The sequence below is a fragment of the Cupressus sempervirens genome, chromosome 5, assembly GCF_028749045.1.
Source record: "Cupressus sempervirens isolate cs-2001-9-10 chromosome 5, ASM2874904v1, whole genome shotgun sequence".
NCBI lineage: Eukaryota > Viridiplantae > Streptophyta > Pinopsida > Cupressales > Cupressaceae > Cupressus > Cupressus sempervirens.
Window position 1 is genome coordinate 472,139,742 of NC_143122.1, and position 26,661 is coordinate 472,166,402.

A 26,661-nucleotide genomic window follows, 5' to 3' on the forward strand; every position below is an offset into this window, starting at 1 on the left:
CCACTTGCATAATGCAAGTGGGTATACAAAATAATCTCCAAACTCACAGCTGTCAAAATCAAACACATGGACAAGTTTCAACCAATTGCACAATGCAATAGAGCCTACAGTGTATTCTCAAAACTCATAATCAGGAAGATCAATCCACTACAGCCAAATATTTTTTCCCATAATGAAACAGCTTTTGTCCCAGGCAAACAAATTACAAATAAAATTATAGCTCTCCTGGAGATTGTCTGCTGTCTCAAATATCATCAACCAAGAACTCTCGTACTACTAGAAAATGTTGAGCACTCTTGATTGACCCACTTGATCCTTGTTACCTGAACAATAACATGCTTCAGCTTCAGGGAAAAATTACAGCATGGATGGACACAAGAACATTTACCCAACCTTCAAAGTCATGATGCAAAGAAAAATGGCCCATGTTGTACTGCCAGATACTGCCAGGTGATCCCCTATTCAAATACACATTCATTAATGGAGGCAATGTTTTTAACAGGATGATGGAGGAGGTCAGGCTCAACAGAGTAACATATGTAAACAAAAATTGCTTAAGGATAGAAAATGGCCCATGTTTTACTACCAGAAACAGCCGTATACAAAATGATCCATATTCAAATACATGTCCATTAAAGGAGGCAGTGCTTTTATCAGGATAATGGTAGAGGCCAGACTCAATGGAGTAACATACGGAGAAAATTGCTTGGGGCTAGAGTGGTTTCCAATTTGTTGACAACAGTTTCCCATCTCTGCACTGATGATCAAAGAATTTACAGCTTAAAGAAATTGTGGGAAAAATATGAATATCCTTTGGGTTTTGGGCAGCAAATTAATACTTATAAGTCAAAGTCCTCTTTGCTAATATTCCTGCTAAACAGAAGCTTTGGGTCTTAGATGTCCTCAGTTTCAAGGTAAGTGATTTTCCAATCACTTACTTGGGATTCCACATCCACTGGAAATAAACAGTGAAACTATGAAACATTGCAAAGAGCAGAAGGCGCCCATCAACACAATGGAGAAACTATTAGCTGATCATGGCTGGCAGAATCCAGTTACATCCTGCAAGCCCTAATTTACTCACTCACACTCTCTTCTTCTACCATGTTTGTTAGAAACAGATATCAACCACACCTCTTTCATTCGCCGTCCAAAACATCAAGACCCAAGCATTAAAGATTTCTCAAGCATAACAATTTACAGCTATACAGCTTTCCAGTAAAGCTCTGAGATCTATTAGTTTGCTTTGGGGCAACAGGTAAAATCTAATTTATGAATTTTGCCTATTGGATATGCACCAGTCCTGCTCATATTGTGATCTTACACTTAGCTAGTTATTTCAACTATTTACAAACTACTGCACAAGCTCCCTAGGAAATTGTCTTATACCCTCCTGATTATTGCTGATGATTATGACAGAATATTTAAAAAACTTGAAAAGCATAAAACTCAACAAGCCCATTTATGGGCTCTCTCGGGTTAATCCTATTCAAATTGCAAGATCAGAAGTCAAGAGGGAGAAGCCAGATAAAGGATGGGGTACAAATAAATTTGATAAAATGCTTTGAAAGGGAACCCGGGGCCCTCGGGTGCTGGATGTGTGGCTTGGGATATGGAAGGTAATATTTTGACATTGGCAACTAGTAAACTAGAAGACAGGACAAACAATGATGCAGAACTGAAGACTGCTCTGTTTGCAGTTGAATTGACTGAGAAAATTGAGGTTGAGCAGTTACATTTAAAAGGCAACTCTCAGATCAACATTAATGCTATAGCTAAAGGCTAAGTACACACATGGAAGATCGAAATAATAGTGCAAATTCAGCGGAAGTCACAAAAATTTAATATTTCAAGATCGCATATATACTTCACAAGAAAGCCACATCACTGACACTCTTTCCAAATGGGGGCATTATCCTTTCAAAAGATATGTGAAATGATTGGAAATTTGACAGGATTCAATCTTGTGGATTAGATGCTTGATTCACCATGGCTAAGTATTAAATTTGAAATTCAAATTAATCCACCTTCATTATTGCAGCTTTGGGGCTCGTCTGGAGTAAATTATTTGAGGGCATTTTTGGCTTGCTGTGTCACTACTGCTGGAGCCGATGGCAAAAATGTTGGTCTTTTTCCAAGATGGATGATTTGTAGAGGTACCAGCTGTTCGTACAATTGCATTTGATGGGGCTTTCAGTTGTGAGGGAAGAGTTGGCACATGGATGACGTAAAACAAATTATAATCATCCATGCTGTTGCATTTTTCATGCTCATTTTATTTCCCTGATGGTGTGCATGTGATGTCCGTTATCTAAAATGAGAAATTAATAATAAATAATAAGAATAAAATTAAATGTAAATTAATTAATTATGATAATAAAATATAAATTAATTGAATCTAATGAAAGGTCAAATGATATGTAATGAAGTTGTGACTCCCTCAAAATAAGATAATAAAGGGAAGAGAGTTCATTTGAAAGGAAGTATAGAGTAAGGAAGAAGAGGAGAGCAAGAAATAGTAGGATTAATGGATGAAGAAAGGAATACAAAGAAAATTAGCGACTTTCAAGAGATAGTAATGATAAAGGGTTGTGACTTTTCAAAATGGTTGAAATTATGAAAGGTGGTGACTCTTCGAAAGAGGGAAATTATGAAAGCTGGTGACCCTTGCCAAAAGGCAGACATGATGAAGAGGTGTGACCTTTCCTTCACATGGGAAGATATAAAGGGGAAGAAAGATCAAATGGAAGGGAGGAGAAAGAAGTAGAAGAGATCTAGACCAGATTCAGAGCAGAAGTATTAAGAGGGATCTAAAATAAGAATGGAGAGAGAAATAAGAAATGAAGACCTAGGAGAAGAAGATGTGCAGATCTTAAATGGGATATGTGCAGATATGAAAAGTAGTAAAGACAGATTTGGGAAGTGAGAGATAGGAAGTGAAAAGGGCAGCACCTTTCGAACATATGTATCTTTTCATAATCAAAGGGTGTGCCCCTTCAAAAGGGCATATTTACAAATAAAAGGGTGTAACTCCTTGCATTCAAAGGAGATATAAAAGAGAGGAACTTCATTAAAGAAGGGCAGAAAGCCAAGCATGGAAGATGTGCAGCAAATAAAGATGTTACATAAGTGATTACAGGAGAACCATCAGCAGAGAAAAGGAAATAATCATTGAATAGAAAGAAAGAGGAAAAGTACAGACAGCAATCATTAGACTAGAATATCTGTGATATCTTGCATGAGTATCTGGTATTCATGACATAGTATTTGTTACTGCTCACCTCTAAATGTGTATAGTTAATACTTGTGACTGCTTATATTACTCACAAGTTACAACAGACATCCATACAGAGTCATACTTCTGAGATAGACTGCACAGTGTTTGTGTTTACATAATTACTGATTCAGTTTGATATATGGACATGTGGAATATGTGACTTGAGTAGAATACTAAGTGTATTTATATTTTTAACTCCATTATATCAGTAACTCGCACAACAGGTAAGTCCTGCACTGGAAAGGACCATGCTACATCTCACAAAGGCAAGAGATAAGTCCTGTGGTGGAATGTGCAAGAGCTACATCACACAAAGGCAAAGGGTTAAGGCCTGCAGTGGAATGTGCATGTGTTACATCATACAAAGGCACTATTTGTGAGGGATAGTCCATATGGATGGGAAGTAACAGAAATACGGGGGAACGGTGAGGTATCACTAGGTACACCACCTCATGAAGCATGAAGCCAAGAGGGACAAGAGATTCCACTCTTGGGCCTAGGTCAAGTTAAGGGCACCTTATTCTAATCTTTCCCCAAACTCACATGGCAGGATTATATGATAGTTAAAGGACCCTAACCATGTGAAGGGAATATAAGAGAATGATGAAGGAGAACGGCATAAGATTCGGCTAGGCATGCCAACACCAAAAGTTACGGAGCCAAAGGGGGTAGCGTATCAGCCCTTGGGCCTAGGGCAATGGTAAAAAGGGTGCCTCATCATGTCTTCTTATTCACCCCTCGCTGTGGTTATGGCCCATGAAAGTCGAAATGCTGCATTTCAACTACCATACTACCACATGCCTAAGTATATTATAGACCAGAATATTTCCATTTATTTATGAGCTACTAACGATTTAAGTCTTGGATACATATATTTTGTACCTATTTCATGGTTGCAAGGTTTATATCCAAGCATAATGAAAGAGATTCCCTACTAGATAAGATAGGTTTCTAACCCTAGCTCCTGCCACTGTGTTTGTAGAATCTTAACTTGGGCACTTTTCAATAAGGGACATTACAGTGCAAAATTGGTGGGGGAAGGTTGGGTTGGTGACTGCAAACATGGAAGCCAGTTTCACTCATCTTACAGCAAAACAGCAACAGTGTTTTCTGGCAAAGATTTCCAAAAAGCGACTGGGGGGTCTTTTTACCTTAGATAAGCCAATCTTCTAGAAATTGGTGAAGTTGATTCTTGGAGAAGAATTTATAAATTTCTAGCATTGTTGCAGAGCCAATGTAGACATTGCATCTGCATTAATGGCTTGGGGGCTTGAACTCTGAACCAAGAATAAAATGTTGTGGGTCTTGAAAAACTGTGTCCACAGAGTGATGTTGTGGCTTAGTACCAATGCTGGCTAACGCAGAACCTGGTGTGGGGTTAAGGGCCCATGAGCGTGATTGGAGAAAGATTGGTGATTTGCAGCCCCCAATAAAACGTTTCCTGGTGGGGAGTGTGACATGAAACAGAGAAAAAAGGTGTGTGGAAGCCACTGTTGGATGGGAGGCTTTGAAAGAGTTCTTGTGGCCACGAGAAATGGAGCAGAAGAAAACAAAAACAAAAACGAAGTTCAAGAAGGAACTGGGTAAAGGAAAGGAAGTGGTTTTTAGGGCTAGAAAACTGCTGATTCAACAGACCAATTGGGAAGCTGAAGGCGGTGTAAGTTTGCCTGTCGTTCCAAGTCTCTTTAAAGTTTTTGTCTTTGTGCTCACTGCTATACTATTAAAATGTCATCTGTAATCCTCCAGACTGAGCCCAATTTTGATGTTTTTGTATGGAATTGTGTAGTTATGCAAGAACAGAGCTCAGTTTCAATCTTTGTGTATAAAGAGTAAGGCTTATAGGATGCGTGTATCCCTATGGTTAGATGGATAATGGTGGTTGAATTAGTCGGAGAAGGTGGTGTTTATACAGGTTGGTGGTCATGGTGCATGCATGTTTTATCAGGGCTGGTCCCTCTATGTAATCTTAAATTTTAAATATATTAATGATATAATAAACATTTTGTTGGAGATTGTAGCTGCGATAGAGATCTTTATCTCTAGACGTTAATACCATTATGGTCACCTTCATTTGAAAAGGACATTTATGATAAAATTTCATTAAATATTAAGACGTGTCATTAAACATGCGTTAAGGTATGGAAACACGAAGATTTGTATTTGAAGATAAAGAGTTATGTTTTAGAAACTGGAGAGACCTTCGGTTGAAATGTGAAGAGTCTTTCTTTATATTATATATATCGCATCAAGCGAAAGGGGTACACTAGAATTTTATTATCAATAAAATGTTTTTTTGTTGTGTGGATGGGTTTTTCCCTTCATTCTAGAAGGATTTTCCCAGGATATTTCTGTGTCTCATGTATATTTTTTTTCCTCCTTTATTGCTGTTTTATCTTTTAATTTCAGGGCTCAATTTAACGTGGTAGCAGAGTCAGGTTAGATAACAGCAAATATGGGAGTCTTTCTAGCTATTTGTTCTCTCCTCATGTTCTGATCGTATCTCTTCAGATCTTTGTTTTCTGTTCAGTTCATGGATGGTAAATTCTTATTCTAGTTATTTGTGTCCGCTGTTCAAAGCAAGCTATGTTGTCTCCAGCACCATGTTTCTCATTTTATTCACCGTATATAATTTGGTCTTAGCGTATGGAATATGATCATTGGATCTTCTTGGGTTACTGATTGATTTCCTCTTTTGTATCTGCTGTAGGAACATTTACTATGTTTAAATTTTTGTTGTACTATCAGATGCATGTTTTGGTATAGTGAATTTTACAATAGCTAGCCCTTGTGTCACTTGACATTATGTTTTATCCGCTATTTGTATATATTAATTAGGTCTGCATTTGCATGGGTAGAGAAACAACACACTGAATTTAGCTTATTTCTTCAAGTCTAAATTTTGCTCTCTGATTAGAACTTGGCCATCTGCTTCTTATTACCAAGTAATTGGTAAAATGCTTGTTATTAATAGAGGCCGAGAAGTCTATATATATAGAAGAATAAAGCAATATTTCCTTAAGAAACGATTGTAAAGAATAGAAATATTCTATTCTAGCTAAAAGAAAGCTAAAGAAAGCTAACAGTTATCTACAGCTAACTAAATATTAGAAAGATCCTAATATTTACAATAGATTACAAATAGATTACCATTAACTAATAATAGACACTTATCTATTATCATAATACCCTCCCTTAATGGTTAATCTTATCTACAACACCATGTTGTCCTTTGAATTTGACAAACTTATCAGGACCAAGAGGCTTGGTGAGAATGTTTGCAGTCTGATCCGTGGTAGGAACATACTACAAGTCTATTGTCTCGGCTTCAACCAGCTGTTGTATGTAGTGGCAGTGAATATCCACATGCTTGGTTCGTTCATGGAACACTAGATTTCGTGCTAACTTGATAACGCCTTCGTTATCAAAAAACAAAGTGCTCAATCTTGTTGGTGACATCTGCATAACCCCAAGCATTCGACAAAAGCCAAACAGCTTCACAATCTGCCTTGACTGTCCCTATGTATTCGGCCTCTATATAGGAGAGAGAAATTGTTTGCTGCTTCTTACTAGTCCATGTGACAGCACCTAATCCCAAACTGATCACATATCCAGAAGTTGATTTTTTATCATCAACAAAGCCTGCCCAATCTAAATCTGTGAAACAACTGAGCCTGGGATTAGAACTTCAAGAGTAAAGAAGTCCATACTCTGATGTGCCCTTCACATAACAAAGAACACTCTTTGCTACCATCCAACTCAGCCTTGGGAGCTGTCATAAAGTGGGAGATGTAGCTAACTACGAAGCTGATATTAGGCCTAGTAACAGAGAGGTGGATGAGCCTGCCTACTAGTTGCCTATATGTTGTATCATCAATGGGAGTAGAATCAGACTTCGCTTTGATAACTTGAGACCTTTCTCCATGGGTATAGATGCAGACTTGTGATCCTGCATACAGAATTTGTCTAACAGAGCCCTGCTATATTTGGACTGAGAGATGAATATACCAAGAGACTGTTGCCAAACCTGAACACCTAGGCAACAATGCATGTGCCCAAGATCCATCATATCAAAAGACTAGAATATATTTTGTTTCATTCCCTGAATCAAAGATGTCGAACTACCAGCGATGATCAAATCATCCACATAAATAACCAAAAAGATGATGTCACTGTCACTAGTCTTAATGTACAAATTTGAGTTTGAAGAACTCCTCTGGAAGCCTTGATCACTGAGGTACTTATCAATTTTTATGTACCATGCCCTAGAGACCTGCTTCAAGCCATAGAGAGCTTTCACCAATCTGAGAACTTGATAGTCTTTACCAACAACTGTTGGCTATTTTTGCCCCGCATTATTCCATCACCGATATCCGATCAAAGAGACCTTCAATGGGTTGTTTTCTTTGCAGTGGGTCATCGCGCTAAAGTTGGCAGCTAACATTTCCTGTTAGCTCAATCCCTTCTTTGACCAAGTTGATTCAGTTTGTTCTTTTACCGAGTTGCAATTTGTTCTTTTGACCGAGTTAGCTCAGTTTGCTCTTGGTCGAGCTAACTCATACGAGATCCAACGGCTCTCATGTTTTCACGAGCTATCTGCCCATCTTCCAGAAAGCACAAGATGCTTCCACGCGTCGCCTTTCCGGCGCTTCCTCCTACCGTAATGCCTCTGCGAGACCTAGAGGCCCGAAATTGCATAAGATGTTGCAAGGTGTCTTCATCCCGGTATTTCTTCATACCCCAAAGTCTCTGCAAGGTTTTGAGGTCTGAAATTCTGCCATGTGGTGAAGGGTCCCATCTCTAGTGCTTATATCTGCCTAATGCAAATGTGCAGATCGACGACGGAGATTCAACAGAAGATTAAATGATTGTCATCTATTCTATTAAACGGCAAAGTGTGAGATGCTGTTAGGTGTCGCCATTTCGGAGTTTCATGTAATAGAGTCTCCGTGAGACTCCAAAGCCAGAATTGCATGACAATCATTGGATCTGGCACATCTTGGGGTCTCTTCTCTGCATCTCAGTCGTCCGCTGGAAATAAAGCAGATCTACATCGACAGTTGTGTTTTAATATCTCGTTGGAGAGATTTCCCACGACATCTAGACCATCCATTTTGAAGAGGAGAACTTCATCAACAGTCAGTGTTCAAATTTGGGAAAATCAGATTTATTCCCCGCAATCAACCCTGCATGTTGGAGGGAAATAACACATCTTGTTATCCCTCCATGCATTTTTTGGCCATTTCATGCCATCAGGACCAATTCTTCAATGCCCAGCTACTTCTTGGACCTTGATTGGCACAACGTCATTGCATTCCATGCCTCTTTAATGCATGAAATGATTAAATTTCAATGATTTTCTCTTGCAGCTGGATGCATAGGTTTCGATCTCATCCTATACTTCCAACATCGGATTGCACTCAATGATCAAATTTCTTTCAGATTCTCAATTATTGCTCTCGTCTACAACTCAACTCCACCTAGTTGGGGTTTGTAATCAATGTTAAATCAGAGTTATGCCTGAACTCTTTAAAGGCAGTTGTAAATATGTTCTTGGGGTTCTTCTCTGTTTGTATGTTTTGTCGTAGCATTATGCTCTACACTCTTGTCTTCCATTAATGAAATATTTCCATTCTTACCTCTTCTTGCCATTCATTAATCTGTGCATGTTTATTGCCTTGTTTTGAATGTTTCTTTTCCATTTTCTCAAATCTATACATTGTGTTAAGTCTGTTAGCAATTGTTGTAGAGTGAAATTCCTTTTCTTTCAGCACTTCAACCAGTTCCAAACTTGCATGTGGTTTCTTAAAGGTAGAATAGAGTCAAGATTAGTGTAGTTTGGCATTTCGTTGATGTGCAGTGCATCTATAGGCAAAAGTAGTAACCATATTTCTATCTCGGTGCATCACCCCCTTTCCCTTTCTACATTTAATTTATGTTCCTCTCTCCCCCTTTTCCTTCCAAGTGGTAGTGTAGGTGCATCCTGATAGTAAGGAAGCCGGCCTTCTCCGAACATTCAGCCTCAGAGCGCAAGTCCCACACTTGAAAGTTGTTTCTATGTTACACAAAGTTGCTTTAGGGCCATACCTCAACAAGGGTGCAGACTTTTGTGTCAACAACAACCTTGAAACCAGGACGTTGCGTCATGTAGACCTCTTCGTGGAGATCACCATTCAAGAAACCACTCTTGACGTCCATCTAATGGACCTTCTAGCCAAACTATGCTCCCATGGCTAAGACTAATCTGATTGTGCTCATCTTTGCATAAGACTCAAGAACAAAGGTCTCCTCATAATCAATGCCCTGATGCTAAAAAAAATCCTTCACAACTAGATGAGCTTTGTACTTATCCAAAGTACCATTAGATTTGTATTTGATTTTGTAAACCCATTTGCAGCCAATGGGTTTCTTCCTCGATGGAAGATCAAAAAGGACCCAGGTGTTATTCATCAGTAGACTTTGGTGTTCAGATGTCATGGCTTCTTCCCACTCTAGAATTCTTTTAGCCTCGAAATATGTTTGAGATTCAAACACACTATGAATGTTGGCCATGAGGGCAAAGTTAACAGACTCCATAAGTTTGCTCTTTTTCCGAGCGATTCTCCCATCAATGAGCTCATCATCACGAAGATCAACAAGTGTCTTAGCCCACCACTTAAGGCAGATAGGAAAATGACCAACACTAGTATCAAGAGATGCTTGGTGATCAAACGAATTTGGATCAAACTCAGGTGAAGCATCTACAAAGCAAGGTGATCCTACAAGAGAAGCTGGAGGTGTCTGTACAAGGATCACCGGTATAGCTAAAGTTGCAAGAGCTACTAGAGCCCTCCCATCAGGTGGACCTAATGGAAGCCTAACTCCTAAATCATGAATCTTCGTAGGCTGGTTTGTTGGATCAGGAATAGGAGAAACAAGCATGAGTGGTCCTCGATGTTCATCAAAGACTACATCATGATTGTATAGGAGACGAGATGTCTCAGTGTCAATCAAGCGGTAGGCTTTGTGAAGACTATTGTATCCACCAAGCATAAGTTTCTAACTCTTGGCGTCCAACTTGGTGCATGATGCATCAGGGATCCAAACAAAAGCAAGGGAGTCAAAAACCTTCATGTGACTAATTCTGGGCTTGCGACCTGACCAGGCCTCTTCTAAAGTTTTACCTTTGACTGCCACTATGGGTAACCAGTTCAAAAGATAAACTACAATGCTAACCGCTTCTACCCAAAACTTCTCGAAACATGGCTATGTTCAAGCATGGATCGAGTCATCTCAGTGATTGTTTTGTTCCAATGTTCAACTACATTGTTTTGTTGTGGTGCGTGGGGTGTGGTTAATCAACATTTGATGCCATGAGTATCCAAGAAGCTAGAGAAGTCATCAGAACAAAATTCCCCCCCCATTATCTAATCGAGTAATAATAAATTTCCTAGACTCTTTTTCAACTAAAGGTTTAAACTTTTGAAATACAGGAAATGCATCTAATTTCATTTTAAGAAAATACACCCACATTTTTCTACTGCAATCATCAACAAACAACATACTTGGGCCCAAGAATAGGAGTGGCCATAGGGTTGCAGATATTTGCATGAACAAGGTGAAGTACCTAAGAAGCTTGTCATGAATCACCACTGGGGAAAGGTGTGTGATGTTGCTTCCGAGCCTGACATGCGTAACAAACTCCAAGTTGCTGAGTTTGAACCTTTGGCAAACCAAGGACAAGCTCTTCCCAAGCAAGCTAAGAGAGATAATGCACATTTAAGTGCCCACATCGTTGATGTCAAAGTGTGCTAACAAGAGACCGTTGAGCAGCCATAGCTAAGTCCCAAGAATCACCAGAATCAATAAGTTGGAAAAGACTATGATCCTTAACACTAACTGCAACAATAGATTGAATCGCCCTATCAGTAATGGTACACTGATGTGAACTAAAGGTGACATCCAAGTGTGAATAATGTTGCAACAACTGACTGACTGAGAGTAGATTTAGTTCCATCCTTGGAACATAGTACACATCGAGGAAAATGAGATTCCTCCCAGCAAACTGAATCTGAATGTTGCCTTTACCGACAACGGTGTACTCTTCTACACCAACAAAAATAACAAAATCTAAATAAGGCTGGTAGTCAGTAAACCAGTCTCTGCGATGGGTGAAATGATGAGAGGCGCCTAAATCAATGTACCAGGTAGACAACTTCGCATGATCCACAAGTCTTTTAGCCATGAAGGCATACAAGGCATAATATATCTGCATAGTATGCTCTGCATTGTTCCCTTTGGCCTGCGAACTTGATTGTTTAGATTGGGCAGCTAAGCATTTTTGACATTCAACCTTCATGTGACCAAACTTGTGGCAAAAGTTGCATTGAATGTTCTTCTTTCAGGAGCCTTCTAAAGCTAGAGCAGAAGACTTTTGTTGAGAAGACTATTGAGACTTGCCTTTATCATTCTGAAAGGGTTTAGCAACAAAGGCTTGCTCTATAGAGGTGGAGCTTGAACTGCTACCAAACTATTTTTTTCCACTGATCTTGCTGAAGTAGAAGTGTGCAGAGATCGGTGAATTTTAGATCAACACCACAAGACGTGATGTTGAGAGTCTCAATAAAATGCTCGTAGCACTTGGGTAAACTCCGAAGAGTGATAACCACTCACCTTCCTCCATCTTGCGACCAATGCCAAGCAACTAATCACGGATTTCTTGAATCCTATTCAGGTGAGCCTGGAGCAATGTTCCCTCATCCATGATAATAGAAAACAATGTTCTCAAGAACAAAGCTCTACTTTTGTCAAAGTCTCATGAAGATTTTTATGATGTGCCCATATCTCGGCAGTTGTCTTGTTGGATGGAATCTGAGAGAGTTGATCATCAATTACAGATATTTTGAGAAGCATCACCACCTCCCGATTATTCAAATAATGTATCCTGATCAGTACCAAGGGCAGTCAGACACTATTTAACACCCAGAACAATTTGATCAGTACTTCGATATTCAAAAATTATCATTATCCACTGCTTGCAAGTGCCATAATTTCAACCATTGAATTTTGAATTGCTCTCGAGCAAAATATTAGTCAAAGATGCTATAGCACATTTTTCAATGAAAACGTGTAAATATGTGAATGCACTTTCTTTGAGGAAAAAACAAAAGACCCAAAAAATTTGAAGTGGTACATAGAAGAGAGCTCTAAAAACCCAAAAAGAATATGTTGTCGATTTTTGCATCCACTGGCTCAAAATTTGAGGCTCAAAAATCAAGGCACCTAGAAAAATTTGATGACAACCCAGTTAAGCTCTAGAAAAACCCATCTAGAATCTGCAATTAGAAACAAAATTTGAACCCAAAAAGTAGGGCTTTCAAGAAAAACCCTAGTCAACAGCCATGGAGGTAAGAGTTTGCAAAAAATGGCAATTTCTTGGAAAGAAATGGCCGATTTTTGTTTCAGAGCTCGACTAGAGGCATAGACCACACTGAAGAATGGAGATTTAACTCCACAAATGGTAGAGATTGTCGATTGTGGATCGTGAAAATTGTTTGCATAAAAAATGTCAAAAATGACTCTTTTTTTGTTGGTAAATGCAGTGGTTTTCGGTCGCGAGCAAAAGAGAAACACTCATGGACCAATAAAAAACGAACTCTTTACAAACGTAAGAGGTAGAAAAAATGCCCAAAGAAATCGTGATTTGTAGACAGGATTTTGCAAATGCGAGTTGTAGATGCAATTTGTAGGATCCTCAAACCCTAGCCAAGAACCAGGTGTGTATAGATGAATTTCTTAAGAAAACGAAAAACCCTAAACGGGCTTTAGAGAAAAATATATGAAATAATTTCGAAAAATCTTAACAAATAATTTCAAAAAAATTCAAGTATTGATTCAAATACCATATTACAAAGTAATTGGTTAAATACTTGCTTGTTATTAACAGAGACTGAGAAGGTCTATTTATACAAAAGATTAAAGTGATGTTTCCTTAGGAAACGATCGTAAAGAATAGAAATATTCTATTCTAGCTAAAAAAAAGCTAAAAAAAGCTAACAGTTATCTACAACTAACTAAATATTAGAAACATTCTAATATTTACAATGGATCACAAATAGATTACCATTAACTAATAATAAACGCTTATCTATTATTGTAATACTTCTTCCATGCATATCAGGATCCGAGAATTGTTGAATTGCACTAATTATTTGGGAATTATTCAGCTACCAGAAATTGTCTTGTTCTCAAAAGGAATCACAACAAATGATCTGACAAAGATGAAATGGCAAAAGACCCAGCTTATGTGTGATCATGGATATGGGCAGAGCCGTTTTACATTTGTTGGTTTCTTTATTGTTATTCAAAGTCTCTTTATTATGATAGTCGGCTTATTAAGGTTACATTCTCGTGTAACCATTTTCCTCCTATACTTGTCAGTTCACATTATTAATTTTGGTTCTTCTCAATGAAGCTGCCCAAATGAGGTCTTTTGAGCATAAACTATCAACGGTAATGACACTCGCAATGAGTGTGGATGAAATATTGGTTATAGTAGCACCTATGCACATGGTCGTATGTTGGATGTTATATATACACTTCGCGTGGTCAATTTTTTCTTATCATTTCTATTTCTCTCATATTCATCAAGTTCTTTAAATTATGTTGCTCACCTATTGCCATTAATAACTAGAAATATCTGAAATGGTCGATGGAATCTTGAGACGTAAGGTGGAGCGACATTATAAGCCAGGATGATCATTCCCTTGTCAATTACGCACGTAAGGGAGGATCTCCAAAGAACAAGAAGAAACAAAAGCATCCCCAAATAGATGGAGATGATGATATTCGACCTCCTATTCCTATGTGGATCACTTACAAGCAAAGTTGAATTTCCCCACTATCTTCTAGAGGAAGAAAGAGTGTTGCAGAGAATGAACATACACAGAAAGGGAGGCAACCTAATAAAACAGAGGGTTTGATTATTTTGATTTGAACAAGGAGGGTCTATCGCATATGTAAGCAATTCACCCAAGATTGGCAGTCCCAAGCAAATTGTTTCTGTTGCAAGATTGGTCATAACATCAAAATTCATTATCGCTTATTTCATAGAATTTCTTTATTTCTAATTTTATTATGGGCTACATATGTATCTGTCGTAAATGTTCGAGTTACTTGCAGATACAAGAGTGCTCTACAGCAATGATGACTAAGATAAAGATTTTACAAGCTCTTCAACTTATGTTGAACGCACAATGCAACATATTGGATGGGCTAGAATCATTGAACGATGCTACACTTGGTATCCAATTCCAAGACCCAGGTCTTTCATGCAGAAATTTGTGAATACCTGTAGAGGGAGTTGGTGGTTGTGCTTGATGCACTCGGATTTCGACCTCTTGTCATGGGTGTTGTAGTCGAAGAAGTCAAAAGGCAGATATCATGTGCAGTGGGAATATACGTTACACTGGCAAAACTGTTCAACTGTCTATATATTTCCTTCAAAGTTTGCAGACATCTCACTCGTGAAATTCCTGAGTCTCTAAAGCAGGGGCTGCAAGAAATGTGAAGAATTATATTCAAGATATGCAGAGGAATATACCTCTTGATGGCTCATCTGCAAGATGTTTGGTTTCTTTTTGCAATTTATTTTGATACTATGAGCATTGCATTGGCTGTAATGGCACAAGTCTGAATCTATGATTATATCTATGTGCATGTCGAGATTAAACAATCAAGGAGATAAGATTCTTTCTAAACAACGTTAAATACTGAATAGTACGAAATTTGTTTTTGGTATCTCTAATAGGATGACCTTATGAGTTTTTTTTTTTTTTTTGGTTGCAGAGGATGCAACAAGAAGAGATGAGTATATTGTGTTGATGATTTATATTTACATTCAGTGGGAACTTGCAATTCAAAGGGAGATTTTCAGCCTCGGAGGGAGGTTACATCATGGTGATGAACGCTATTTTTGTTAAGAGGGAGTCTTTAAGAAATCCCCTATTTTTAAATATTTTGGTATTGTTTGAAACTCTTGTTGGTAATAATTTCAGCTGTGATTTCCTTTATTATAGATTTTGACTCTTGTTGGAAAAGAGTTTCAGTTGTTCACGTGAAAATTATAAAAGTTGTAACAACAACCTGATAACTCTTTCACTTATGAGAGATACATAGTGAACATCATGTAGAGAGAGTTCATGATGTCATCAAGTTGAGAGATTCTATGATTGGAGTTGGAAGTCATGTTGAGAGAGTGCATAACTGTATCACATTGAGAGAGTCTTTGACAAAAATGCTGGTTGTAAACCTTACTAACTTATTTTTCATGACAGCATCACATTGAGTGAGTCAGTGATGAAAGGTGATTGTGTTGTTTGCAGGTTTGTCATTTTCAGAGATTCCATGGCAGCATCACATTGAGTGAGTCCGTGATGAAAGTTGATTGTGATCCTATAATGTTGAGAGATTCCATGATTATGAGTAATTTGTTACAGGTCTATCATGTTGAGCGATTACATGATTATTAACAATGAGTGAATTTAGTTGGCTGCGTTTCCTGCAGGGTTTTCATGTTGAGTGATTCCCTGAATTTTATAGCATCTATGTGATTAGATTATAACATTGACATTTTAGGTGCAGCCTTGTGTGAGTGTTCAGCTAAATATCTCCCTCATGCCAAGAGGAAGTGTTGGATATTGTAGCTGCAATAGAGATCTGTATTTCTGGGTGTGAATATTGTTATGGTCACCTTCAGCTGAGAAGGACAATTATGATCAAATGTAATATTAAATATTAAGACGTGTCATTCAACATGCGTTAAGGCATGGAAATACAAAGAGTTGTATTTGAAAATAATGAGTTATGTGAAGAGTCTCTCTTTATGTTATATATATTGCATCAAACGAAAGGCACTGTACACTTGAATTTTAATATCAATAAAATCATCTTGTGTTGTATGGCTGGGCTTTTCCCTTCATTCTAAAAAGGGTTTTCCTGGGATATTTCTGTGTCTCTTGTATCTTTCTTTTGTTTTGGCTCTCCTTTATTGCTGTTTATCTTTTTATTTCAGGGCTCAAAAATCAAACACATTTTACTGATAAAATAAAATAAAAATCGACATGTATTAACCAAAAGGAGTTTTCCAAGAAGCTGGAAGCCAATATTAATTCAAGATGCAACTAGAAAGTATACAGCAATTACCAGATCAAATTTGAATTAAATATAAATATGTTAAAATAAAATCAGTTCAAAATTGATGAGTTACTAGAAACATCCAGTTTAGGAACATAATAAATTGCTGTTTTCTACATAGATAGCTATAGCAGATGACAATAATAGCTACGAATAAGGTTTTTCCTGAGTAAAAAGAGGCTCATATTAAATAAAATCCATTGATAACCAGACAGTAACATTGATTACTGGAGGCTTCTTCCTGGACCCTGCTGCTTCAGAAAAATGGAGTAGACCACATGGATTGCAGCTGTAGACTGTGCTGCATTTGGGATTACGCTAATTCTGGCTGTTGAAATTCCTAAAGTTCTGAACAATTTTGGAGCTAGAATCCATAATTTGAGGCTTTTATGAGTTATCCATAATTTCTACCTAAGATGTTGAAAGATTTCTGTGCTCGACTCCCTTGCAATCCATAGGGTTTTTGTTCTTTGCACTGGTTGAACAAGTGGTCAATATGAGAACTTAAAGCAATATCAACTGGATGAACACTTCTGCTGGAATCCACTTGTTAAATAGACTCCTATATTCCTGAGGTGGTGACCTCCTTTCAGCCCCTTACTTTTTTAATATTATACTGGATATGTCAAGGTGGCAACTATCTTTTGCCATAAAGTAGAATATCAGTTATTTAAAGCTATAACAGGTTGATGGTCACGTTTTGGCCCAAATTTAGTATCTTAGCAGATGTGAAAGGTTGTCAGCTTTTTGTTTTACTATCTTTTGGCTACCCACGATATTTATAAATTATAATAATTTTTATGAAGTTGTAAATATATAATTAATATATTTTAGTTTCTTCAGTTCATTGGTAAGGGGGAAATGAGGGAAATGACTATTTCAAATAATGCATTTTATATTAGAAACCTACAAGCAAAATAGATTTTACTACCGTAACTGCAAGTACAGTAGATCATCAAACACAACTATGCAGATCGCTTGTGTATAATATTCACCAACAGATAAGACAAGACAATCAATAGAAATGGTTTCAATACTCCACATACAAAAGTGGATTAAAATATTGCATAGAAAATGCAGAAAGAATATAGTAACTTTCAGCTCCAACGAGACTAGAGATGACAATAGAGAGAGGTAGAGAAAAACTAACCACGATTAAATTAAAATCCAACAAATCAATCTATTGCAAATGAAGTAACTGATGACATGCAACTTTCTCATGATCACCTTTTAGGAGGGGATATGGTGGATTTGGTAGATGCTAAGAATGTTATCCTATTGGGACTTGGTATGAAAATTACCAAGTAATAGCTTCTGAATCAAGGGAACATAAATATTTTGAGTGGACAATCATTTCCTCTCCTACCAAGGGATAGGTGCAGAAACTGAGCAAAGTCTATTCTATAGTTTAATGAATTCATATTATTTATTGAATGGACAATCATTTCCCCTCCTACCAACGGATAGGTGCACAGACTAGACAAAGTCTATTCTATGTTTTAATGAATTCATATCATTTAAATTCGATACCAAACTGTATGTAGGATTCTGGATAAAGCCCTGTGTGTTCAAGACTTGGAAAAAAATTCATCATCAAGGACCAAAACCAACAATTAGAACTTTGAGTTGCTAACCTTCTTCTTTATTTTTAATGCCTAGCTTCAAATTAAAATTGAAGGAGTGATAAGTAAACGTTCCGATTAAGAGGTTATCTAGAAAGAGAGAAAAGCTGACTTTCAATTTGTCAAATATGTAGTTAAACAAGAGTAAAGATAAGAATCCAATTTACATACCAATAGCAACAAGAATGCAAATTGAAATATGAGTTCTTTTATACCTGGATTTAATTAATTTTTATAACTGGTATGGAATAACACATATCCAATCAAAAACCTGAATCAGAATATTAGGGCAACGGTGCATCATTCCAGTGGTATCAGGCTAATTGAGTTTTATCTGGTAAACTGGAAGTTAAATGCACTTCCTGATTAACTGTGGCATCCAGAACAGTCTGATAGCAGCTGTATCAATTTACAATGAGTGGTGAAATCTGATTTGTTTTGGTTGCTGCAATATAATCTCATCTCAACTGGTATATTTCAGAAAATATTTTTGATTGTTATTTTCATTGAGTTGAATGCTGTTAGTTTGATTCCATTTTATGGTTAGAGAAAAGTACATAGTTTAACACTCAGAAATCTGGGAGGATCCTATATCTGAGTATACAGCAACCCTAGGATATTAGGATCATATGGTGATCTGCTAAAATAAAAACATTACTTCCCTTTGTGCAAAAAAAATCGATATCAAAAATAGAAGCACTCAAAAAGTACAAATGAGCTAATATGTTACATTTACCTGGAAGACACTTCAAATCCAATGGCACCATCTGAGGCTTCTGACATTTGCAAAGCTGTTGAAGTTTCACCTTCATCCACTTCCTCTGTACATAAGAAGGATAGAATAAATTCTACGGTAGTGGACTTTTGAGCAATTATCGTAACCAAAATATTACTCCAAGGACACATACCTATTGGATGATTGATAAAGTAATTAACGGAGTCACATATCTGGGAATCACCATCAGCTTTTGGTTCCTGGAGATAAATAAACAAGACATTAATAACATTTTGTGTGTGATAACATAATAGCAACTCGCAAACTGAAGATTTATTTTTACCTGCATCCAAAAGAAAAATTTACGGTCATCATCCTTAAATTTTAAGATATACACACGCCCAGAAGACTCTTGAACCTGCAATCAATCGAAAGCATAAATAAGAAAAACACCATGCTTAAATCAGAGAAGATTATAAAATTGTTGTGAGAAGGAAAAAAGAATACCTTTTCAAATACAGCTTCATCGGGAAATATTATTTGGTCCTGTCAAACTCTGTGAAGGAAACATGCTTTGATACCATTAAAACATAGTGAATTGAGCAGTGCAATATGGCATCACATACAATATGCCCTCAACATCAGCCCATGTGCATAAATAATGAATAGTACATTTAATAAAGGATACTAAGTCTGCCACATTAGTTGTTCGATCAAGCCATTGGAAATGTAATAGACCTTCCTCTCCCTGACAAGGAATGACAAAAAATATTATGAATGCCAAGAAAAATTGACCAAAGAAAGAACAAAATGTGTCAAATGAGGAACAATTCCTAAAACTTAGGAAACCATATCTATGATTGCAATTCGATATCAAATAGTAAAGTTCCCCACATATAAGCAAGCCAACTTGGCTGTGTCTGCAGGATATCACCAAAAATGATGTAGAGATGTCCAAATTGACCTAAGAAATCATCAATTGGCAAGATGTAACTAACCTTAGCTACACGAACAAGTCCTTTGCGAATATCAGGTATGACCCTTGTCCCCTCCATATTCATTTTACCCGCCCTAAACTCCAGCATAACCTCCTGCAACAAATGTATTGATTGTAAGTTAAACAGCCTGACATAACACAGCAGAAATCTGTTTCAGCCTTCTACAGCCTTTATCTTATTGAATGGCATTCCTATAGCTCATGAAAAAACAAAGAAATTGAGTGCAAGTATCAAGCATAAAATGATGCCTTCAATATGCTATTTGTTAAGAATATTAACCAAGATAAACCTACAGGTCTGACAGTACAGACCGTACTTCCTCTTAATAGTAATATATCTCTAATGTTGGCATTTAATGATATATATCTCTCTCCTATAGGTGCCGAGTTAGGAAGGGTTATTTCCCTTGAGGGACATACCCTTTAGAAAGGATATATAAGTAGGTTGTAAATGCAGATTATAGGACACACAGTTACAGCAGTCTGCTCCTATAAGCATTTTATATCCTGCAATTTATATCTGAGATTTTCTATCACAATAGAAGGCTAAATATTCAGTATTGTATCTGCATTATAATAAGCACTAATTTCATCAATATTCATACTACTTACAAGATCATTCTTAGCATATAAGACTGGATTAAAAGTCTGATTAAGAAATAGGGATTTAGTAGAAACTTTACATGGTATCAGAGCTCTGGTAATCAAACCTAGGCTCTGCTAAATTTCAGTAATCAGACTTTGTACAGATGAAGCAACAATCTTCTATCTTCCATGGCTTACACAATCAGACCCGAGGACAGGTTTGATGGGAAAGAGCACTTTGAAGCTTAGAAGTTCAGAATCATGATGATTCTTGAAGAGAACAATGTAAAGCAATTCATTGATGAAGCATCCAAACAACCCCCAGTTGAACCTCACAAATCTATCTAGAGCAGAGGAAATAGAAAAGCTATTCAAATCATCTTGGATGGAGTTAAAAATGATATTGTACCTATGCTTACAAAACATCAAACTGCCTTTGATATGATGAATGCATTACAAAATGCCTATGAAGTAAACAATGCCACTAGGGTTCTTGCACTAAAAAGGCAACTGAATCACATTCAAATAAAGAAAAGAGAATCGATAAGTTCTTACTTCTTAAGAGTTGCCGGCATTAGAGATGAACTATCAAGCATAGGAACCATCATTAGTGACACAAAATTAACACTTATGGCTATAGATGGATTGCCAGATTCATGGGAGACATTCGCACAAGGAATAAGTGCCAAAGATCAGCTCCCAAACTTTAACAGACTCAAGAATGATTGTCTTCAAGAGGAATCCAGAAAACTAAAGAAATGAGGGAAACCAAAAGTAGAAAATGAAGAACTTCACGTTCTTAATGCAAACTCCTATAAAGGCAAGAAGAAGCATTTCAAGAAAAAAAAGAGAAATCAAAAGAATGGAAAGTCCAAAAAAGATCTATCTAAAATAAAGTGTTTCAAATGTGAAAAATTTGGACACTATAGATCTAATTGTCCTGAAAATTCCAAACAACAGGCAAATTGTACAAATGTCATTAGAGAAGAAGATACTTATGATCATGAGAACCATGTTTTGTATTCCTCTCTATCAAATGAAATTTCAAATAAAGCATGGATAATTGATAGAGGATCTTCTAGACATATAACGAGATACAAAGAAACTCTAGATTCTTTATCAGAGAAGGTTATCGATGAAGTTACCATTGGTGATAACTCAACACACTCCGTTGAAGGAATTAGAAATTTGACTTTGAAACTAAAATCAGAAGATACTCTTCTTCTTAAAGGTGTACTCTATGTACCAAGGATTAAAAGAAACCTAATCTCAATTACAGCACTTGAAGATGATGGACACAATGTTGCATTTGTGGATGGCAAAGTATTAACTTGGGCTAAGAACTCTTCCATCAAGAAAGCAAAGTTAATTGGTCAAAGAAAGGGATATTTGTATGAATTGAATACAGAATCTAGTCGTTCCATTCAAGCCCTAGTCCACGAAGCTAAAAATTCAAATGAAATATGGCACAGAAGATTAGGGCATCTAAATTTTAAAACTTTATCAACTATGGAAAAGATGATTACTAGATTACCCAAATTAAATAAAGACCACCCTAGTATTTGCAAAGGGTGTGCTCTGGGTAAAAGCACCAGAAGTCCCTTTCATGATAGTACTAGGAAAACAAATAATGTACTAGAATTAATTCATTCAAATTTATGTGGACCTATGTCTGTTCCTTCTCTTGGAGGACTCTGATATTATAACTTGTTCATAGATGACTTCTCTAGGAAAACATGGATTTACTTTTTAAAATGCAAGGAATCAGAAGAAATCCTACAAAGATTTAAAGAATTTAAAGCATTGATTGAAAAAATTTTAGGACATAAAATTAAAGCCCTTAGAATTGATAACGGAGGAGAATATACCTCATATTTGTTTAAAAAGTTTTGCAAAGAATCAAGGATTAAGAGGGAGTACATTGTTCCTTATATCCCAGAGCAAAACCAGATAGCAAAAAGAAAGAATAGGACAATTATAGAAGCTGCTAGGGCTATATTTTTTACCAAAACCTAGAATAATATCTTTGGACAGAAGCCTCTTGTATTGTTGTATATATTCAAAACAGAAGTCCTCACTCCTATCTTAAAGATAAAACACCTGAAGAAGTATTTAATAAAGTAAAACCCAATATAAGTCATCTTAGAATTTTTGGATGTCCTGTATATATCCATGTTCCAAAAGAAAAGAGAACCAAGTTAGAACCCTCTGGGAGGAAAGGTATTTTTGTAAGGTATAGTGAAACCTCTAAAGCATATAGGATTTTCATACTTGGACAGAAAACTATTGAACTCAGCAAAGATGTAATCTTTGAAGAAGATCTTGCATTCAAAAGAGCCATAAGTTCTGATGAACCTTCTCCTTTCTCTAGTTTTGAAAGAAATAGTGAACCTGGGTCCCAAAGGGAGAACTTATAAGAAAACGAAGATGAAATTCAAAATATGAACCTTAAAGAAAATTCAAAGAAAAGACCACTTTAGGCCATTAAAACAGTTGAAGTAGCTCAAGACTTTGTTGCACCTTCCAGAACAGTCAGAGAAAGCAAAAGACCTAAAAGATTCTCTGGTCATACCACTAACATAAATGATTTATCCAAAACAAAGTCAACCAATCCCTTTGATGCTATTAAACATTCAACTTGGAAATAAGCTATGACAGAAGAACACCAATCTATCATGAAAAATGATGTTTGGGAAATTGTTCCAAGACCTAAAGGAAAATCTGTTGTTTCTTCCAAGTGGATATTTAAAATAAAGCATGCTACTGACGGTAGTATTGAGAAGTATAAAGCCAAATTTGTAGCCAGAGGATTTTCTCAAAAAGAAGGGATTGATTATGAAAAAACTTTTGCTCCTGTTGCCAGATATACCTTCGTAAGAGCAATCTTAGCAATTGCCGCATCAAAGGGATAAAAGGTACATCAAATGGATGTGAAAACAACATTCCTAAATGGAAAGATTTCAGAAGAAGTATATCTGGAGCAACCTAAGGATTTGAAACTCATGATCCTATCACTTTTGTTTGCAAGCTCAAGAAAGCTCTCTATGGGCTTAAACAGGCACCCAGGGCCTAGTACGAAAGAGTTGATAAGTATCTCACCAGCTTAGGATTCTCCAAGAATGAAGCTGATCCAAATTTGTATTATAAAAAAGATAAAGATGATATGGTAATTCCGATACTATATGTTGATGTAACAGGTGATGATAATCTCATAGATCAGTGCAAAAAAGATCTAACTAGAGAATTTGAGATGAAAGATTTGGGACTCCTACATTACTTCCTAGAACTGGAAGTACAGCAAAACTCTGATAGTATCATACTAAATCAAGGGAAGTATACATCAGATATTTTAAAGAAATTAGCAATGTGGAATTGGAAACCTATGTCTTCTCCAATGAAGACTAATCTACATAACCTTAAGGAAGCAGCTGCAGAATCACCATCCATAGATTCTACTCTCTACAGACAGATGATTGGGTCTCTTATGTACTTAGTAAATACAAGACTAGATATTTGCTATGGAGTTAATGCCTTAAGTCAATTTATGTGTGAACAGAAGGAGATTCACCTAGTCGCAATTAAACACATTATGAGATACTTACAAGGCACTCTTAATCTCGAACTCAAATATGAGAAAGTTGCTTTAGACTTATGTAGATTCACTGATTCAGATTGGAGTGGAAGTGTTAAAGACAAGAAAAGTACTTCAGGATGTTGTTTCAGTTTGGGATCAGCAATGATCTCTTGGATATGCAGATAGCAGTCTTCAATAGCACAGAGTTCCACAGAAGCCGAATACATTGCAGCAACGATGGCCTTCCGAGAAGCAATATGGCTGAGGAAGTTACTTGTGGGATTATTTGGGCAAGTTATGAATCCCATGATTATTCATTGTGATAATCAGAGTTCCATCAAGCTCTCAGTGAATCCAATTTTCCATGACAAGTCCAAGCATATTGAAATTCCTTACCATTATGTAAGAGATATGGTAGACATAAATTCTGTAAAATTGGAATATATTTGCACTGCAAATCAAACAACAAACATACTCACCAAACCTCTATCTAGAGTGAAGATAGAACACTTCAGGAGGAGACTTGGTATGGTTGAGTTGTAATCCATTTGTACTTGTTAATGTTTAGCGTCAGAAGAAGCAAAACATGAATTAATTGACATTATGAAACTATTGCCGATTCCATAATTACAGAGATATAAGCATACATGTGTGTGTGTGTGTGTGTGTATATTAATGTATGTATACACATACATATGCTTACATCCTTGTAATAGTTCATGAATTAGCAGCAGTACTGCGACCATGTTATTGATTAATCAGCAAACTTCATAATTATCAGGCACTTATGTTTATCATGCCTTGTATCAGGTGCCAATACTTATCGTGCCTTATTATTATTGGGTGTTATTTCTTATCGTGCCTTGTTAATGTTATCAAGCACTAACTTGTGCAAAGGTTGGTTGTTAGTTAAACTAACATGCCTCTGAAGAGGCATGTCTCTACCTTTCCCTGCGGCAGCTTATGCACATATATATAAAGGTGAAAGACATGACCCCAAAGAGCCATGTCTCTACGTGGCCCAAGGGTGAAAGACATGACCCCAAAGAGTCATGTCTTTCACCCTTATATATATATGTGCATAAGCTGCCTCAGGGAAAGCATCAATCACACGGCATCCAAGTACCTGCAGTCAGCGACAGTATTATATAAGCATCATTTTGTTATCACCATTGTTTTGTTATACAGCACTTCATTGTTATAGTTACTGCTAAAGGAGAAGGATAAACAAATAGTTTACCCAGATCGCTGCCATAGAAGAGCAAAGATATTCTGCATTGTTCAAGTAAGATATTCTCTGCAAGCATTGATTTGTAATTGTTTTATCCATCAGAGATCCACAATAATTAACATGGTATCAGAGCTGTACTGATAAGAAAACTTTTACAAAGTAAAATTTAATCTAAAATTTCAAAAGTTATAGAAAGAGGTTTTAAAATTCAAAGCATTAAAATGGTGAATCACGTAAGAATAGAAGATAGTCTAGACGGAGCATCAAACTTCTCATCTTGGAAAATCAAATTATTAATAGTGCTAAGAGAAATGGAATTGGAAAAATACATTGAATCAAATTTACCCATGCCTGAAAATGAATCCGAGAAAGTAACGTGAAAAAGGCATAATTATAAAGCAATGAAGATCATAATAGACTCGGTAAAAGATCATACACTTCCATCCATAGCTAATCTTCAAACTGCATTTGAAATGTTCTCCTCCATTCAAAATACATTTGAAATCAATGATACAAGTAGATTATTAACTTTGAAACAAGATCTACTCTATATAAAGATGAAAAGTGGAGAATCCATAACCTCATATTTCTTAAGAATTACTGAGTTAAAAGATCAACTTGCAACTATGAAAAACCAAGTGGATGATAAAGAACTCAGCATGGTTGCTCTTAGAGTCTTCCTCTATCATGGGAAACCTTCATTCGAGGTTTAAGTTCATGACCCGAACTTTCAAAATTTGATCAACTAAAGAATGAATGCACTCAAGAAGAGTCTAGACTAGCTTCCAAGGTCTAAGTTCAAATCAAGAGGGAGACATCCAAGCACTATACATCAAATCAAATAAAAAGAGAAAGTTTAAGAATAACAAGAAGAATTTCAACAAAAATCATAAATCTCACAAACAACATGACTGATTCAAAGTTAAATGTTTTAAATGTGATAAGCTTGGTCACTCTTATTATGTATGTCCAGAAAAGCAAAAAATTCAAGCAGCTTTAGCAGAAGTTAAAGAAGAAAATATTGAGAAAATGGATAAAGAAAATTATGCATTCCTCATAGCTCTCTCAAGCGAATTAAACACAAATCACAATACTTGGATCATATACAGTGGAGCTTCTCGTCACATCACCGGATTTAAGGATAAGTTTGAAACCTTCTCAAAACATGAATCAGAAGAAGTAACCATTGGAGATAATTCCTCTCACCCTATTAAAGAAATTGGTTCTTGTTCCATACAACTAAATTTTGGAATCACATTTCAACTCAAGAATGTCCTATATGTACCAAGGATCAAAAGAAATCTTGTCTCCATCTCCGGACTTACTGATCAAGGGTACAGAATTACATTTCAAGAAGATAGAGTTCTATCTTGGCCTAAGAACTCAACTATTAAGAAAGCCATCTCCATTGGAATACGAGATGGAACTCTTTATAAGCTTTGTAATAATCAAAATCCTAATTTAAACTTAACCCTTAGTAATGATAAATC

General features: G+C 36.5%; 1 protein-coding gene across 5 annotated transcripts in view; it reads right to left on the reverse strand.

Moving 5' to 3' along the window:
• Nucleotides 1–26,661, reverse strand: part of RPN13 (regulatory particle non-ATPase 13) — a 56,610-nt gene that overhangs the window by 7,244 nt on the left and 22,705 nt on the right. For all 5 annotated transcript variants that reach the window (XM_089831352.1, XM_089831351.1, XM_089831348.1 and 2 more), the window contains 6 exons: nucleotides 19,783–19,875; nucleotides 19,473–19,532; nucleotides 19,292–19,330; nucleotides 19,128–19,202; nucleotides 18,978–19,044; nucleotides 18,806–18,890 (listed from right to left, as the gene is read on the reverse strand). In XM_089831352.1, the coding sequence (XP_089687478.1) occupies nucleotides 18,806–18,890; nucleotides 18,978–19,044; nucleotides 19,128–19,202; nucleotides 19,292–19,330; nucleotides 19,473–19,532; nucleotides 19,783–19,869 (413 nt within the window). In that variant the 5' untranslated portion in view covers nucleotides 19,870–19,875. The remainder of the gene's footprint in view (nucleotides 1–18,805; nucleotides 18,891–18,977; nucleotides 19,045–19,127; nucleotides 19,203–19,291; nucleotides 19,331–19,472; nucleotides 19,533–19,782; nucleotides 19,876–26,661) is intronic.